Here is a 16,695-nt window from a genome sequence, read left to right on the forward strand (position 1 = left end):
AGAACAAGCGATCATAGGTGTGCGCAGCCTATTAAATTAGGGTGTGTACCCCAAAGTTCAAACACATATGCGTGTGTGTATATGGGCAGTAGGGCAGTGGACAATGTCAGTAGAGCGGTTAAAGATGTCAGTAGGGCAGAGAATGATGTCAGTAATTTATTTTATTATTTCTTTGATAAAACTTTTTTACAATTTTAATATTCTTTACAAAAAAATGTATTAGTATATTTTATTTTATTGTTTACAATTTTTTAGGAGCCCTATTGGGGGGCTTTAGTGAAATATCAGTCCCCTGATGTCCCACATTTGAGACAGAGAAAAGGACTGAGGACAGAGATTCCCTTACCTCTTTCTCTTCATCCAAGCAGCAGGGGAAATCTGTACATTACAACGTGATTAGGGTATGCCCAGGCACACCTGGCACACCCTGTGCGCACGCCTATGTAAGAGATACCCCTGCATGCAGTTTTGCAACATTTGTGTTATTTTCCAAAGGGGGCTGAGATCTCCTGGTCCGCAAGGGACTGCAGTACAGAAAGAGTTTTTAAAAACAAAAAATAAAGTAATGCTTATCTAACCAATACAGAAGCATAACATGACAAAGGCCTATCTGACCATAAGCAAATTATAACTGTCTGAAAGCTTTTTCGACACCAAAGTCCCGTCTACTTATATTTAGTAACACATATTTTGACTCAGTTCTTGCCTTCTATCACTTCAGCTCAGCCCCACCTTTATTTGACAATTGCACCCACATCGCAATGTACAATATCTGAAGTGAGGTGGTTGGCTAGGCAACAAGAGCCCAAACAACAAGAAAGTTCAGTGTTGCCTAACAGATTGTCTCCTCTTGAGTTTTATTTCTGATTAAACACCAGCATCTGGCAGCAAAGTACACCCTGTCCATAAAGGGGTTGTAAAGGAAAATGTATTTTTTTCATAATAAGCATCCTGTAGCCATTCCTCTTTTCACATCCTCATTGTTCGTTTTTGCTCAGAAGTTGCTCTATTTCCTCTCTGTTCTGTTCACTTCCTGCTTGTCTGATTGTTACTCACCACTGTGAAGAAAGGCTTTACTGCGGTGGTCAGTGACGTGCTCGCCCCCTCCTGGGAACTACATCTGTGCGGCAGGACGCTCTCTACGTGTTAGAGACTTCAAGGAGGTGTGAATTACTGGGTGTGCCGCAATTCATACTGGGAAATATAGGTCCGGATTCAAATACAAGTTACGACAGCGTATCTCCGGAAACGCCGTCGTAACGCTGAGTGTGCGGGGTCGTATCTATGTGCCTGATTCTTAGGCCCCGTACACACGAGGGGATCTCCGCTGGAAACGGTCCGCCGGACCGTTTCCAGCAGAGATTCCTCCTCCGGATTTGGATCCGATGGCTTGTACTCACCATTGGATCAAAATCCGCGTGGAATTCATCCGCGGTGACGTGTCGCGCCATCGCCGCGATGATGACGCGGCGACGCTGGAAGGTAAGTACTTCCACGCATGCGTCGAATCATTACGATGCATGCGAGGGAGGGGAGCGGACGGATTGATCCGGTGAGTCTGTACAGACTTGATTACGTCGTTTGCGTAAGTCGTTCGCGAATAGGGCTGTACGCAAGTTACGTTCTCGTCTAAAGCATTGCCTATTTGCGGCGTAATTTGGAGCATGCGCACTGGGATACGTTCACGGACTGCGCATGCGCCGTTAGTCGAAAACGTAATTTACGTGGGGTCAGCCTTTATTACCATACAACACGCCCACTGCATGGATAATTTGAATTCCGCGGGCTTACGCCGGACCACATACGCTACGCCGCCTCAACTTAGGGCGCAAGTTCTTTCTGAATACGGAACTTGCGCCCTAAGTTACGGCGGCGTAATGTATCTGAGATACGTTACGCCCGTTGATAGATACGAAAATGTATCTGAATCCGGGCCGTAGTTCTTACATGAACATGAATGAGCGCCGCAAACCAGGAAGTGAATGAGAGAACAGAAACTAGAATGCCGGAGGTGATATAGATGAAGGAATTTAATAGGTATTTACTTGTTTTTTAACAGAATCATTACACTATTCTGTCTGTCTACCTTGCAGACATTAATTTTAGGCAAAAAAATGTTTTCCTTTACAACTCCTTTAACTACTCCTAAGGAAAGTAACAATACTGTACATGCAGTTTATCAAATCTCTCAATAAAGATGAAAGTGGAAAGTGGTTACCCCACACTGGATGAATCCATTCTAAGTAGTTTAAACTGAGACTTTTTACTCCCCAATGGTTTGGTGAAAAATCTGGAAATGTTACCATTTGAATTAAATGTGTAAGCGGGGATGGGGTGTGGCGATTCACTGAGGGAGACACACGTAAAGTTCTTTGAACAAGGTAACGTTTATTACCGAGAGGCGGTAGTAGTAACAGTCTTTACAATCAAACGGCAAATGATTCCTCTCCAGGCATGGAGGCACAGATATGCAATACAGATACTGTTGTTCTAAGCGATGTGGCTTTCTGAGTACCACAGGCACTTCCCACTTAATGGTACATTATATACCCCAGTTCACAATGCTTATTGGAAGAGGCTGGAAACACATTACCCGTAGCAGCTGGGAGTCTTTCATCCGACCAAGGTTACCACTGCAGGACTCCGTAGGACCCCTAAACTATCCCTCACAGGCCGGAACACTCTCCCTGGCTTCTCCTCTCTCTCCCTCACAAGCAGGGTCTCTGTCCCTATCTACATCCACACGTGTTCTGCCTAAAAACTTGCCTGACCTTTACTATAAAAAGAAACCACCCAAAGATGGTCGCCCAAATCTCTTGAGATCTCGTGCGGCCTATCAGAACACAGGGCTCCTCCAAAATGGTGTTGGAGACACTCTAGAGGCAGAAGTGTTTTACATAAATACATACAAAAAACATAACAATTTGACTGCAGTACCAGTGGGGAAGCTAGACATTATTTCACCAGGGGCAAAGAATCAGTTCGGTGCCCCCCTTATGGGACAAGATCAGGCAGAAGTGAGAAACTCCCAGGCCATAGCTGTTGAGTCAGCTGTCTGTCCCCTCCCCCATGCTCCTCTGTCATCCCCCCCTGCTCCTCTGGTCCTCGATCCCCCCGATTCTTTGTTCCCCCCCAGGTGAGCACTGCAGGGAGAGGAGGTGAGCACTGCAGGAAGGGAGAGACAGAGGAGCGGAGGGGGGCGGCGGTCTGCTGTCACTGAAGCCGGCCCACTGAGCCATCGGCCCACCGGGAAACTCCCTGTAGTCCCAATGGCCAGTCCATCCTTGTTCCTGCCTGTAATGGGCTATTGCTTCAGTGGCTGTTGGATGTTTCACAGTGTTCCAGCTGGGTTCTGTAAGCAAGTGGGTGCTGGAGGAAGAAAAGGGGCTGTACATAGACTGTATTTAGGAAGATTTGTTCCTGAAGTTTGTTCTGAAGTCAAGTGGGCATCCCATAATCTCCCATCCCTATCCAAGTTATTATCCCTCAATAAACAACAAAAAAGAAGACACAGACTCAAGTGTGCCCGTGAAGATTTGGTGTGCCTGCCTGTGCAGGGTGGGGGATTCCAGTAAACTTCCGGCTCCTTAGGGTAAAGTGACCAGATTTTTAAAATGAAATCTGAGGACATATTTTTTATTTTACTACTACTACAATAAGCGACTCTCTGCCCGTCGCCCCTGCTGCCCTCCTCCCAGCCTGTTAGTCTTACACTCCGGGCCACGGCTACTACTGGGTGGGGAGCAGAGGAGGATCACTCCGCCAGGGAAGGTAAGGAGATAAGCAGGCAGGTGACTGTCCGAGACTTGAGCCAAAGCAGAAAAACAGCGAACGGAGCTGAATGGGCATGCGCCCGAAACTGAAGAAATATTCCCTCCGCTTCGACCAGCACATGATCATCAGAAAGGGGCACAGATAATGGGAAAAAAGACCCCTCCTAAGCTAGTGGGAGCGGGGGGGGGGGGGGGGTGTAATTCAGATTTTTTTTATTAAAGCGGATGTGCCACTAAACAAATATATTAAAAGCCAGCAGCTACAAATACTGCAGCTGCTGACTTTTAATATAAGGACACTTACCTGTCCTGGAGTCCAGCGGTGATCGCAGCAGATGACGAGCCGATCGCTCGTCACCCTGCTGCTCCCCCCTCCATCCACGGTGAGGGAACCAGGAAGTGAAGCGCTCCGGCTTCACTGCCCGGTTCCCTACGGCGCATGCGCGAGTCGCGCTGCGCCCGCCGATTGGCTCCCGCTGTGTGCTGGGAGCCGAGTGTTCCCAGCATACAACGGGGGACGGACGGGAAGCGGAGAAAAAACCCGTCCTTTGCCCGTATCGTAGGGCCGGATTGGGTGCAGATACCTGTCTGTAGACAGGTATCTGCACCCCCCTCCCCCCTGAAAGGTGTCAAATGTGACACCGGAGGGGGGGAGGGTGCCGATCAGCGGGACTCCACTTTAGAGTGGAGATCCGCTTTAATTCTGCACTGACTGTCTTTGAAATTGCCTTAGCCCCTTTTCGAATCCAATCCGGGGACAAAACAGGGGACATGCTTGGTCTGGGGACAGTGTCCCTGTAAACCGTGGATGTCTGGTCACCCTACCTTAGGGGGTGTGCTACAGTTAATATGCAAAGCAAACCCACCCATCCATCAATGTCTCCATGCTTTATTTTGTTGAGAAACCCCTTTGAAAAAACCCACCTAGCAATTCTAGCTGTGGCCACCATGAGGCTCCATTCACACCTAGGCGTTTTGTCGCCTAAAGCGAGACGCTACAATACGCCGGAGGGTCGAAATAACATTGTTCTCTATGGAGATGGTTCACATCTCCAACGCGAAACGTCGTACGTCGAAAAAACGCCGAACGCCGGAATTTCAAACAAGTCCCGGACCCTTTTTCGACGCGCACATCGGGCAGCTTCGGCGTTTCCCATAGCCGACAATAGCCTGTACAAAACCACGGTTTAAAAACGCCGCGTTTTGTCGCATCAAATCGCGGTAAAAAACACCGCAATTTGTCGCGGAAAATCGCGGTAAAAAACGCCGCAAATCGCCTACGCCTAGGTGTGAATGCAGCCTGAGGGTTGATGATTCATGTTGCGTATTTTGACTTTGTTTTAACTATTTTTTTTTTATTACTTCCTCAATTGTTTACTGGCTTCTGGCCTAGATCAATATTATGTCATACATTCCATGGAAAAAAAAAATATATCACCACTCTTGCAAAATCTTCATTCAATTGTTTAGTTGTGTAGAAAAAAAAATGTTCACAGACATGCCTCAAAACTATTTTCATTTAATATTCAAAACTTCTGGCTTTAAAGCGGGAGTTCACCCATTTCTAAAAAAAAATTTTTTCTTCCCCTAGATTCCTGCTCGTTCGGTCTAGGGGAATCGGCTATTTGTATTAAAATATGAGCCATACTTACCCGTTTTCGAGATGCATCTTCTCCGTCGCTTCCGGGTATGGGTCTTCGGGAGCGGGCGTTCCTTCTTGATTGACATTCTTCCGAGAGGCTTCCGACGGTCGCATCCATCGCGTCACTCGTAGCCGAAAGAAGCCGAACGTCGGTGCGGCTCTATACTGCGCCTGCGCACCGACGTTCGGCTTCTTTCGGAAAATCGTGACGCGATGGATGCGACCGTCGGAAGCCTCTCGGAAGACTGTCACTCAAGAAGGAACGCCCATTCCCGAAGCCCATACCCGGAAGCGACGGAAGAAGATGCAGCTCGAAAACGGGTAAGTACTGCACATATTTTAATACAAATAGCCGATTCCCCTAGAGAAAACGAGCAGGAAGCTAAGGGGAAAAAGTGCCCTCTAAGGGTGAACCCCCGCTTTAAGAAACATTATGTAGCGCCCCCTTACTTTGAGTATGGGCACTACGCTCAAGTTAGCGGGGAATGGGAGAGTTATTTTGCTCCCATTCGCAATTTGCTAAATTGGGACTGCTGTCCTTTCAGAACTGTCCTGTGGGTCAGTCTGCGTTCCAGGGGTGCGATCCCACCCCTGGGCGACAGTTGGCGCTAGAGGGGTTCTGATAGAGCCACTTTTCCCCAGCAGCCAATTAGAGGAGTTTTTCCCTCGCTGGGCATGCTGGGGAGGGGTATATCTGTGACAGACGCCATTGATTTGTGTTCTTCTTCGCGGGGTCCCGGTTCCAGGTGCGGCATCCACCTTTAGGGTGCGCGCATCCATGGACCCCGCCGGCGTGGCCCACCTGGCCGAAACTGCAGGCTACACAGAACCTTATCCGGAGGTAAAAAGGGACTCCAGTGACTTATTGGGTCCCCAGTTCTATTGAGAGGATCCCAGGCTGGGTGCCGTTCGATTGCGGGGTCGGCTTAAAGAGAACCCGGAGGCAGGTTGTCCAACAGGGCTTGAACGAACCAATCGGGGATCTGGTGACTGGAATGCTGACAGGTATGCTTTGCTGTCATCCGGTGACCTATGCTAAAACCTACTGGAAGGATTCGCTCCATTTATCTATCTAGTTCACTTAAAGTAATAGGCCTGTGGCAGAGGCCCTAGAACCAGGCCTGTGAGAGAGACCTGTTCCTCCCAGCGAATCTAAAGTGACACCTCAGCTGCCAGGCTTATTATAGGGGTCTGTCCGGGGGCACTTCACCCACTCTGGCTAGAGTGGCGACGAATTACAATCTGATACTACTGAGAGCAGGACTGCTCGGTTCATATCCAGGCCTGATACCGCAAGGTTCTCTTTTCTTCTTCATCAACCTTTTCTTCCTATCTGAAGTTGATGTTGGCCTGGAAATAAAGCATTGGAAAACCCTTTATTTATTGTCTGGACCTTCGCTCACTATCCTGCTCCTCCAACTGCACTCCTAGACCACATTAGGGTAACTTAATATGCCGATCCCAACAACAAATCAGCGGCTCCTGCGGGGGTAGCGCTACACTCAAAAAAAAAACAAAGAAGGGAAAACTAGTCAATTGCACTGTTTTGCAGATCAAGCAAACGCTTATTTCGATTTTTTTTCACGTCGGAACAACTGCCTAAGATACGTCGGATCACTGCCTATGGCGTGAACGTAACCTACGCCTAGTCATATTCACGTCCTACGTAAAATACGTCGGCTTGTGTTCCCTGGTGCAGCCCTTTGCATGGATGCTGCTGAGTTACACCTCCTTTATAGTGTTGAGCAGAATACGCCATATTCGATTTCGCGATATATCACGAATATATAGCCGAATATTCGAGAAATATTCGCTAAATTCGAATATTCGTGATATTTTATCGAAATGAAATGTTTGCGAAATTTCGCTATTGCGAATGCGAAAATAATTGCGAAATTTCGGCAACTGCGGTAGGAGCACTCTGATTGGCTCAGAATATTCGTGATATTTTATCGAAATTTCGCAAAATGCGAATGCAATATTTACTGCGGAAATTCGACAACTGCTGTAGGAGCACTCTGATTGGCTCAGAATATTCGTGATATTTTATCGAAATTTCGCAAAATGCGAATGCAATATTTACTGCGGAATTTCGACAACTGCTGTAGGAGCACTCTGATTGGCTCAGAATATTCGTGATATTTTATCGAAATTTCGCAAAATGCGAATGCAATATTTACTGCGGAATTTCGACAACTGCTGTAGGAGCACTCTGATTGGCTCAGAATATTCGTGATATTTTATCGAAATTTCGCAAAATGCGAATGTGATATTTACTGCGGAATTTCGACAACTGCTGTAGGAGCACTCTGGCTCAGAATATTCGTGATATTTTATCGAAATTTCGCAAAATGCGAATGCGATATTTACTGCGGAATTTCGACAACTGCTGTAGGAGCACTCTGATTGGCTCAGAATATTCGTGATATTTTATCGAAATTTCGCAAAATGCGAATGCGATATTTATTGCGGAATTTCGACTACTGCTGTAGGAGCACTCTGATTGGCTCTGATGCAGAAGAAGGGCGAAGAAAATAATCGCGCGATATTCCAATTGCCGAATAATCGCATTGCGATTTTTCGGCAAGATAAAATGATCGCTTCAGCTACTCGGCCCAAGGTCTCTAATCATACCAGCAATGCTTTTAGACGTCGATGGAGATCTCTAGGATGTGATCTGTTCTAAAAATAAAATTGAAAAAATTTGAATATTCGGAATAGCGAATATTCACCGCGAAATTCGAAATATATCGCGAATACTCGAATATGCCATATTCGAGCCGAATATTCGCAATACGAATATTCGTGAGCAACACTACGTCCTTTATGGGGCATAACTTTACGCCGGACGTATGACTTTACACGCACTGCGTTGGACGGACGTACGTTCGTGAATCAGCGTATCTCCCTCATTTGCATATGTGAATAGAAAATCAATGGGAGCGCCAAATACGTCCAGCGTAAATATGCGCCCACTCTACGCCGGCGTAGGCAAGTTACGTCGGTCGGATGAAGCCTATTTTCAGGCGTATCTTAGTTTCTGAGTCCGGCGCATAGATACGGCGGCACATATGTGCACTTACGCGGCGTATCTCGAGATACGTCGGCGCAAGTGCTTTGTGAATCCGGGCCATTATGTTTTGGATCTTGCAGCAGATCAGCTGCACTTGACTTGAAACTGTTGACACCAGAGACTGTTAATGGAAGGTTGCACCTGATTTGAAAGACTGCCAAGGCAAATTACATTGTTAGGTTAAAATTTTAAAAACATTTTTTTTACCACCTGTGCTTTTAATGTCTAGGTAACTTTTATTACAATACATAGAGCTCTTGTTACAGCTGCATTAGATTTGCATGGATTAGATCTAAGGTGGGTGTGTTAAACTAGCACCTCTTTGAAAGTCAACAGCTGTCTTATCATCCATAGGGGATGTGTGATATGTGCTTCCAATCCCAATTAAATGTTCATAGGAAGAGCCTCAACATGCCCTCTGTCCGGAGGGAACTACTGTTTGCGAGTGCCATCGTTCTGGGATATGTCCTGTTTGTGTGCTGTAGGGACTGGTTCGTGGATATGCCTTGCAGTCAAGCCTTAGTAATGCAGCCTTATCTGACAGTAGAACGGGACAAAATTCAGGCAAAAGTCAGGTATAAAAATTACAATTTTGTCTAGATGTGGGATTTTTATTGTGTATTGATGGCTTTTGACCATCGTTTCATTTGTAACTTCATCGATCAGATGTCAACAAGGGTTTAAGCCTTCGCTTCATTGCGTCCCATGGCGGTTGACCTTAAGTGATGAAACGCTTGTTTTGGGAAAAAAAGCGTTCCTCTATATCAGGGTCTCCCCATTTTATTTCTCAAGTACCCTCAAAAGGTGGTGTTTTGGGAACTTCCATTTAGCCCTGGTTCACACCGGTGTGGCTTTAAAATCACGCTACAAATCACGCGATTTGCACTGCCTATTTCATTGCGACTTCATTTAACCACTTCCATACAGTGGTATACATACATGTACATGGCATACATTTTCACCCCCTTCCTGCCCAGACCAATTTTTAGTTTTCATTCTGTCGCACTTTGAATGACAATTGCGTGATCGTGCGAAGTGGCTCCCAAACAAAACTGACGCCTTTTTTTCCCCCCCCACAAATAGAGCTTTCTTTTGGTGGTATTTGATCACCTCTGCGGTTTTTATTTTTTGCGCTATAAATAAAAGAAGAGCGACAATTTAGAAAAAAACACCATGGCCCGGATTCACATACATTGGCGCATATTTATGCCGCCGTAGCGTATCTCTTTTACGCTACGCCGGCGCAGCGCACAGAGGCAAGCACTGGATTCACAAAGCACTCGCTCCCACTCGCTGTTAAAGATACGCTGGGTTTACTCGGCGTAAGCCAGCGTGGGTGGAAGTGGGCGTGAGCCATGCTAATGAGGCGTGACCCCATGCAAATGATGGGCCAAGCTTCCTAGAAGTACTTAAAAAAAAAAAGGCGCATGCGCCGTCCCGTGGACGCATCCCAGTGCGCATGCGCAGAATCACGTCGGAACTACTCCCTAAGATACGACGGATTACTGCCTACGTGAACGTAACCTACGCCCAGCCCTATTCACGTACTACGTAAACGATGTAAAATAACAAGGGTCTGTTCCCTGGTCCATACCTTTGCATGAGTTGCGCCTCCTATATGGGGAATAACTTTACGCCGGACGTAAGTCTTACGCAAACCGCGTATGTTATGCGCCGATCGCAACTACGTTCATGAATCGGCGTATCTCCCTCATTTGCATATGTGCATAGAAAATCAATGAGAGCGGTAAATGCGCCCAGCGTAAATATGCGCCCACGATACGCCGGCGTAGGAAAGTTACGTCGGTCGGATGAAGCCTATTTTCAGGCGTATCTCAGTTTATGGGCACGGCGCATAGATACGACGGCGCATACTTACGCGGCGTATCTCGAGATACGTCGGCGTAAGTGCTTTGTGAATCCGGGCCAATATCTTTTACTTATCATAATTTTTTTTTAAACTATTTTTTTCCTCAGTTTAGGCCGATACATATACATATTTTTGGTAAAAAAATCGCAATAAGCATATTTGATCAGTTTGCGCAAAAGTTCTAGCATCTGCAAAATAGGGAATAGAATGATGGCATTTTTATTTTTTTACTAGTAATGCCGGCGATCTGCGATTTTTTGCGGGGGACATATCGGACACTTTTTTTTTTTAAAAGTGTATTTTGTGCGTGTACTCGAGAGAGGAGCCGGACTGCAGGAGTTGGGAGTAGGCAGGCCTCCCCCAGAGGCAATCTGCCACCTTTCTCCATGCCCCGGGTGGCAATGACGGGTGTGTGAGGGGGTCCTCCCACACAGCCCGCCCTACCTGCTCCTCTGCCCCGTTGGGCTTCAAAGCGGGACTCCCTATAAGGGAGTCCCGCTAGTCCTTCGCCTCTCTTTTTAGAGACCGCGTGGTCAAAGTGCGTGCATGTTAACCCAATTTCAAATGCGTGTGTAAGTACACACACATAAAGAGTGAAACACAAAAAAGTGCAACGGGTGCTGCGTCAAACGGTCCTCCTCATGAAGGACCTGACCCTGATCCCCCGGGGACTGAGGTACAGACGGGGACTGAGGTACTCAAGTGGTCCGAGCAGCCTAAGCCGACACAAACCCAATTCCTTGGAGGGTCTGCCGAAATAGAACCCTCCCAGTACTGGGTGGGGCTCCCCCGAAGGGAGACCCCATGAGAGCAGGCAAACTAAGCCAGAAGGCCATGTCCACCCACTCCCAAGACGTTCAGGGCTGGCCAGAGGACGGGCACCCTACTAATCACACACAGTGTACATAACGTGCATCAAACAAAAACAGAGAGGAGGGCCGCCGCCGGGTGTACCAAGATGGCCGCGGCTCCGGAGCCGCGGTCTTTCCTAATGTTATGGCTGCGGCTCCGGAGCTAGGCCGAAGCCATGGCCTTTCCTAATGTTATGGCCGTTGCTCCGGAGCTAGGCCGAAGCCGCGGCCATAACATTAGGAAAGGCCGCGGCTTCGGCTTAGCTACGGAGCCGCGGCCATAACATTAGGAAAGGCTTCCGCCTAGCTCCAGAGCCGCGGCAATTGTTTCCCAGACAGTGGAGCAATTTGCCGCCACCTTTAAAGTGCCGCCTGGTACCATGGGACCAGCGGGTCCCATGGTAGGGCCAGCCCTGACATCATGTGATGGTTACTCATAGCTCACATGATGTGAAACATGTCAGCCATCTTTTTCCTGTTGTTCACTTCATTTTGTCTGCATCGCTTTGGTTGTTTTTTGGATTTCATTTGTGCAATAAAGACATCTTTTTAAGGAGTGCGGCAGTCCAGGATCTTCTTCTATCCAATAAACGAAACTTGTAGTAGTAGCAGTAGAGGGATGGAGGGTTAGGGAAAGTTCAGATACCTTATTGCAGATCACTGATGAACTTTAGGATCCAAAAGACAAATACCACTTTCTGTCAGCGGATTTTTTGCACACCCGGATAGGCCTCTCTCACCGACCTAGCAGTCAGTATGATGCATGAACCAAGTCTCTGCCACAGACTTAGAAATATAATGAAACTGCTGGATAATCCTCTGCCACAGGGTTGTGTGACCAGTAGTTGGTAGATTGAACACCGCTACACCGTACCAGAGCCTTTAAGCCATCCGGCAGTACTGTGAGGGTAAATTGGTTTAGATGCGTCCTCCAACTGAGTCCGTCTCGAGAAACCAGCCTTCCGCTCAGTTCTCTCCAAGAAAGGTCCTCCCCTGGATCTTCTCAGTTTGCTCGTCTCTCACCAAACTTTTACTAACACGAAATTAGCAAAAGCAGCCCCAAGGGTGGCGCCATCCGAATGGAACTTTCCCTTTATAGTGCCGTCGTACGTGTTGTACGTCACTGCGCTTTGCTAGAGCATTTTTTTTTATTGTTAAACCGGCCTTGTAGGCAAGGCCAGTTTAACAATAATCGGGTTAAAAAAAAAAACGTTTTTTTTCTTTCTAGACCATTAAAAATGGTCGTGTGTACGCGGCATTAGACATCTGACCTATAAGTCTCCAGGACAGTGATTGAAATATGTCATATCAGTGATTGGATATGAAACAGAGTTTTACATTTTATTCCATGCTTCTCTGCCATGTTTTAAAACACAAGGGTCAAAATTCATGTTTAAAGTGAAACTTTGATTACAAAAAAACGTGAACAGACATGTTGGTTAAGGTCAGAGTTTGGTATATACCTCATAATGTTACGTCCTATATCTAGAACATTCTAATGTAATGCGCTTTTTATTTGTTTTAGCTTTCCAGTCTCCAAAAAGAGTGCATGTTCCTGCCAATCATTAAAAAAGAAGGGTATGGAGGTTTATCAACTCAAAGAATATTTGCCTGCAGACGACTTAAAATCTGCTTCGGAGAGACGTAAAAAGGAATATGAACATTACAAAAAAAGGTAAGACACTGCTGTAAAGTGTGTGTGCATTGGGTAATCCTGAGAGTTCATTCACATGTGCAGCCGCAGTTAAAGCAGGCAGTTGAACCGCAGTTTTACTTCCCCTGACCGTTCACCTAAACTAGGGCATGGAGCCGCTCAGGGCCATACAGAGGGCTGGACTGGGACAAAAATTTGGCCCTGGACTTCATCCAGACTGGCCCAATTTGACAGGTCTCTCCCACAGCGGCCGGACAACTCATGCACCCCCCCGGCCACCCAAGCCACCTCTCCCCCTTCACTAGCCACTAGCCGTTTTACTTTATTAGAGTAGAACGGCTGGTACTGGTACTCTTATAGGCAGTACCAGTGGGAAAGCAAGACATTATTTCCCCCGGGGCAAAGAATCAGTTTGGTGCCCCCACCCCCTCATGGGACAAGATTAGGCAGAAGTGAGAAACTCCCAGGCCGCTGTCACTGAAGCCAGCCCACTGAGCCATCGGCCCACCAGGAAACTCTCTGTAGTCCCAATGGCCAGTCTATCCCTGGCCATACACATGCTGTGGCAAAAACGAGACCGCAAGAAAAGCAGGACTGCCTACAAACGTGACCCGTTCATGTAAATGGGGCATGGCTTCAAACAAGGATTGCTTTTTATAGGAGAAGCAGTATAGCCGCATGTGTGAACGAGCCCTTATAGGGGATGCATCAGGAAAGTCAGACAAAGGTAGTAGACGTTATCTACATACTTGCGTTCAGGTTACAGACTCAAAATATGGAAGCCAGAAGATCAGTAGAACTGACCCTTTATAGAAGGGAAAATTGGCAATAGTAGTCTGTTTCTGCATGAAGCAAAGAGACAGCTATGGTCAGAAGGCTCTAGCTGCCACTAGGCATCACAGTGCCTAAAAACTGTCAGCTTAAAATGACGATGATTAACCCCTTCACGCCGATGTCACACAAATATGTGTCCTCGCTGCACTGGGCTTTTTGCCGTGGGACCGCATATTTGTGTACCTCCCTTTGTGCTGGGAGCGCCCCATATAGCAAGCTCCTAGCACAGTCCCCGGGGTCTCACTGTGAGCCTCGGGCCCCGTACTAACCCTCGGGACCCGGAACTCTCGATTCCGGGTCACCTGATCGCTACGATAGCCTCTGATTGGCCCATGATTGGCCCATGATAAGTCACTCTGTAGCCCACCTCTGTGTTTTCTTTTTCTGTGAATGGAGGAGAGCTATCCCTCTCTCATTTCTTCCTTTTTTTTTTTTTTTTTTTTTTTTTACTATTTTGTGCCAGTTTTCCTTTGATAATAATAAAAAAACAGGAGATATCCATGACCAGTGTAGTCAAGATATCCCCAACTTTCTCTTACACCCTTTTTACTCTCAACCTCCTCACCCCTCATTCCCATACCTCCACCAATAATAAGACCACACATGAGTAGGAGTATAAATGGCCAAAGCAGCCTTTTTATTAAAAAATCTTCAATAATTTCCCAATAACATTTGTAACGACAACCTTTAAACACACAACTTGTTGGTCTTTGACGGCACCCCGAAATTAAGATTTTCCACCACTACACTGCGGGACCTTTATTTTTTTTCTTTTGAAAAGCCTGTGGCGTGCATAACACAACACAAAAAAACTCCACCCGGTGCAGAAAAAAATGTGCACACACATAAAGAGTGAAACACAAAAAAGTGCAATGGGTGCTGCGTCAAACGGTCCGCCTCACGAAGGACCTGACCCTGATCCCCCGGGGCGTTAGGCTCCAGACGGGGACTGAGGTGCTCAAGTGGTCCGAGCAGCCGAAGCCGACACGGACCCAATTCCTTGGAGGGTCTGCCGAAACAGAACCCTCCCAGTACTAGGTGGGGCTCCCCCGAAGGGAGACCCCATGAGAGCAGGCAAACTAAGCCAGAAGGCCATGTCCACCCACTCCCAAGACGTTCAGGGCTGGCCCGAGGCCCGGCACCCTACTAATCACACACAGTGTACATAACTTGCATCAAACAAAAAAAGACAGTGACAAACACGGGACCCCTGGACTGCCACTCCAGAGGCACAATCTCCACAGGCTTTTCAACAGACCCTGGCCCACAGCCCGGACCAGCAGCACCCATCCCAGCCAGGAAGGTAGGAGTTCTGAGAGATTGGGGAGAGCCCACGCCAGCGGGCTACTCCCACCCCTCCCTCCTAATCACGTTCGGGAAATACTAACCGCTCCCCCCGACAGAAAGAGGAGCTAGTGTTCTCTCCCTAACAACTGACCGGGGCAGGCACCACAAAATCCAGGCCAGAGGCCAGCGGCCCGGCCCCTCAGCTTCGGCAGTCAAGCAACATTGACCATTACAGAGGTTGGGACAAAGCATATATCACCGCCGGGGGTGCTACCAAAGTTCTACTTTTAATCAATTGGCTTAAATCTTTTTCAAATTATTTAAAACTGTTGCCCCAAGGATATAAACCCGAGAATAAAACAGAATACATTGCAGCTTACCAACACTTATGCCGTCTACACACGACCGTTATTTATGTCATGGAAAAAAACGTTTTTCTCTACGTGATTCCTCCCAAGCCTGCCTTGCATACACACGATCGTAAAAAAAAATGCTCAAACAAAGCGCGGTGACGTACAACACGTACGACGGCACTATAAAGGGGAAGTTCCATTCGAATGGCGCCACCATTTGGGCTGCTTTATGCTAATTTCCTTGTCTCATAACTTGCTTCTGAGCATGCACGTTTTTTTTCTCCCCTCGTTAAAGCGTACACACGACTGTTTTTCACGACTTGAAAAACGACACGCAAAAATAGAGCAGGTTTTACATTTTTAACCGCCTTTTTTCTCGTTGAGAAAAATGCTCTGGAGCCTACACACGACTGCTTTTCACGACCAATTTAAAAAATGGCATTTTTCTCGTCATGAAAAACAGTCGCGTGTACGCGGCATGAGATGTGATTGTTGCATTCGTTTTCTTTGGAGGGGTGGAGGTATGCGAAGAGAGTTTTCAGCATTACTGAAACTAGTTATTGATCTTGCCACCAACATAAGATTTAGGTGCCAACTACAGTGGTGGCCGATGGTAATTTTTTTGGGGGGGGTGGCAAACGGTAACACCACCCCCCCAAGGATCAGGGTTTCAATAGCGAATATTTATTCACTGTTGTAACACCTAGGTGGGCTCCTGGCGCAATACTCTGTACCACAAGCACACCCTATTTTGAAGCCTATTAGAACCTCTGGCTCTAATTAGGTGCTTCAAAAAACCTGACCTGTAATTATCCTGAAAAGGGCCGGATTCATGCATAAGGGGTGGCCGCTGTGGCCGTGGATAGCGCCCATGCTATGGTATCTATTCATATAGATGGTGGTGGCCCTGGATAGAGGGGGCGGCCCCCTAATGGATGGGCTGTCACTGACCAATTAGTACTAATACCTAAAATTCCAGTTTTTATTAAAATTTTCAACTAAAAAAACATGGTATTCACACATTTGTATAATCCCATATATTGCCCTTAACATCCTCCTACATAGCATATACATTCTGCCAAACAAGTTTACTACAGTAGGTGACCTCGATATTGTGTCAATGTCGCCGCTATAATCGGCGAGATTGACACCTACAAGCCCCGTCGCGAGAGCCAGCGCTGAGCTGGCCCGCTCATCGGGAAAGGAAAAATTTGTTGTGGGAGTAGCCTGCTCGCGTGGGCTCTCCCCAATCTCTCAAAACTCCTACCTTCCTGGCTGGGATGGGTGCTGCTGGTCCGGGCTGTGGGCCAGGGTCTGTTGAAAAGCCTGTGGAGATTGTGCCCCTGGAGTGGCAGTCC

At 47.2% G+C, this 16,695-nt stretch overlaps 1 protein-coding gene across 1 annotated transcript in view; it reads left to right on the forward strand.

Annotated features, from left to right (window-relative positions):
- Positions 1-8,771: 8,771 nt before the first annotated feature.
- LOC120919515 (beta-1,4 N-acetylgalactosaminyltransferase 2-like) overlaps positions 8,772-16,695 on the forward strand; it is a 71,180-nt gene continuing 63,256 nt past the window's right edge. Inside the window, exons 1-2 of the mRNA XM_040331717.1 lie at positions 8,772-9,063; positions 12,735-12,884. Of these exons, the coding sequence (XP_040187651.1) occupies positions 8,846-9,063; positions 12,735-12,884 (368 nt within the window). The 5' untranslated portion in view covers positions 8,772-8,845. The remainder of the gene's footprint in view (positions 9,064-12,734; positions 12,885-16,695) is intronic.

Source organism: Rana temporaria, chromosome 12 (genome assembly GCF_905171775.1).
Source record: "Rana temporaria chromosome 12, aRanTem1.1, whole genome shotgun sequence".
Taxonomy (NCBI): domain Eukaryota; kingdom Metazoa; phylum Chordata; class Amphibia; order Anura; family Ranidae; genus Rana; species Rana temporaria.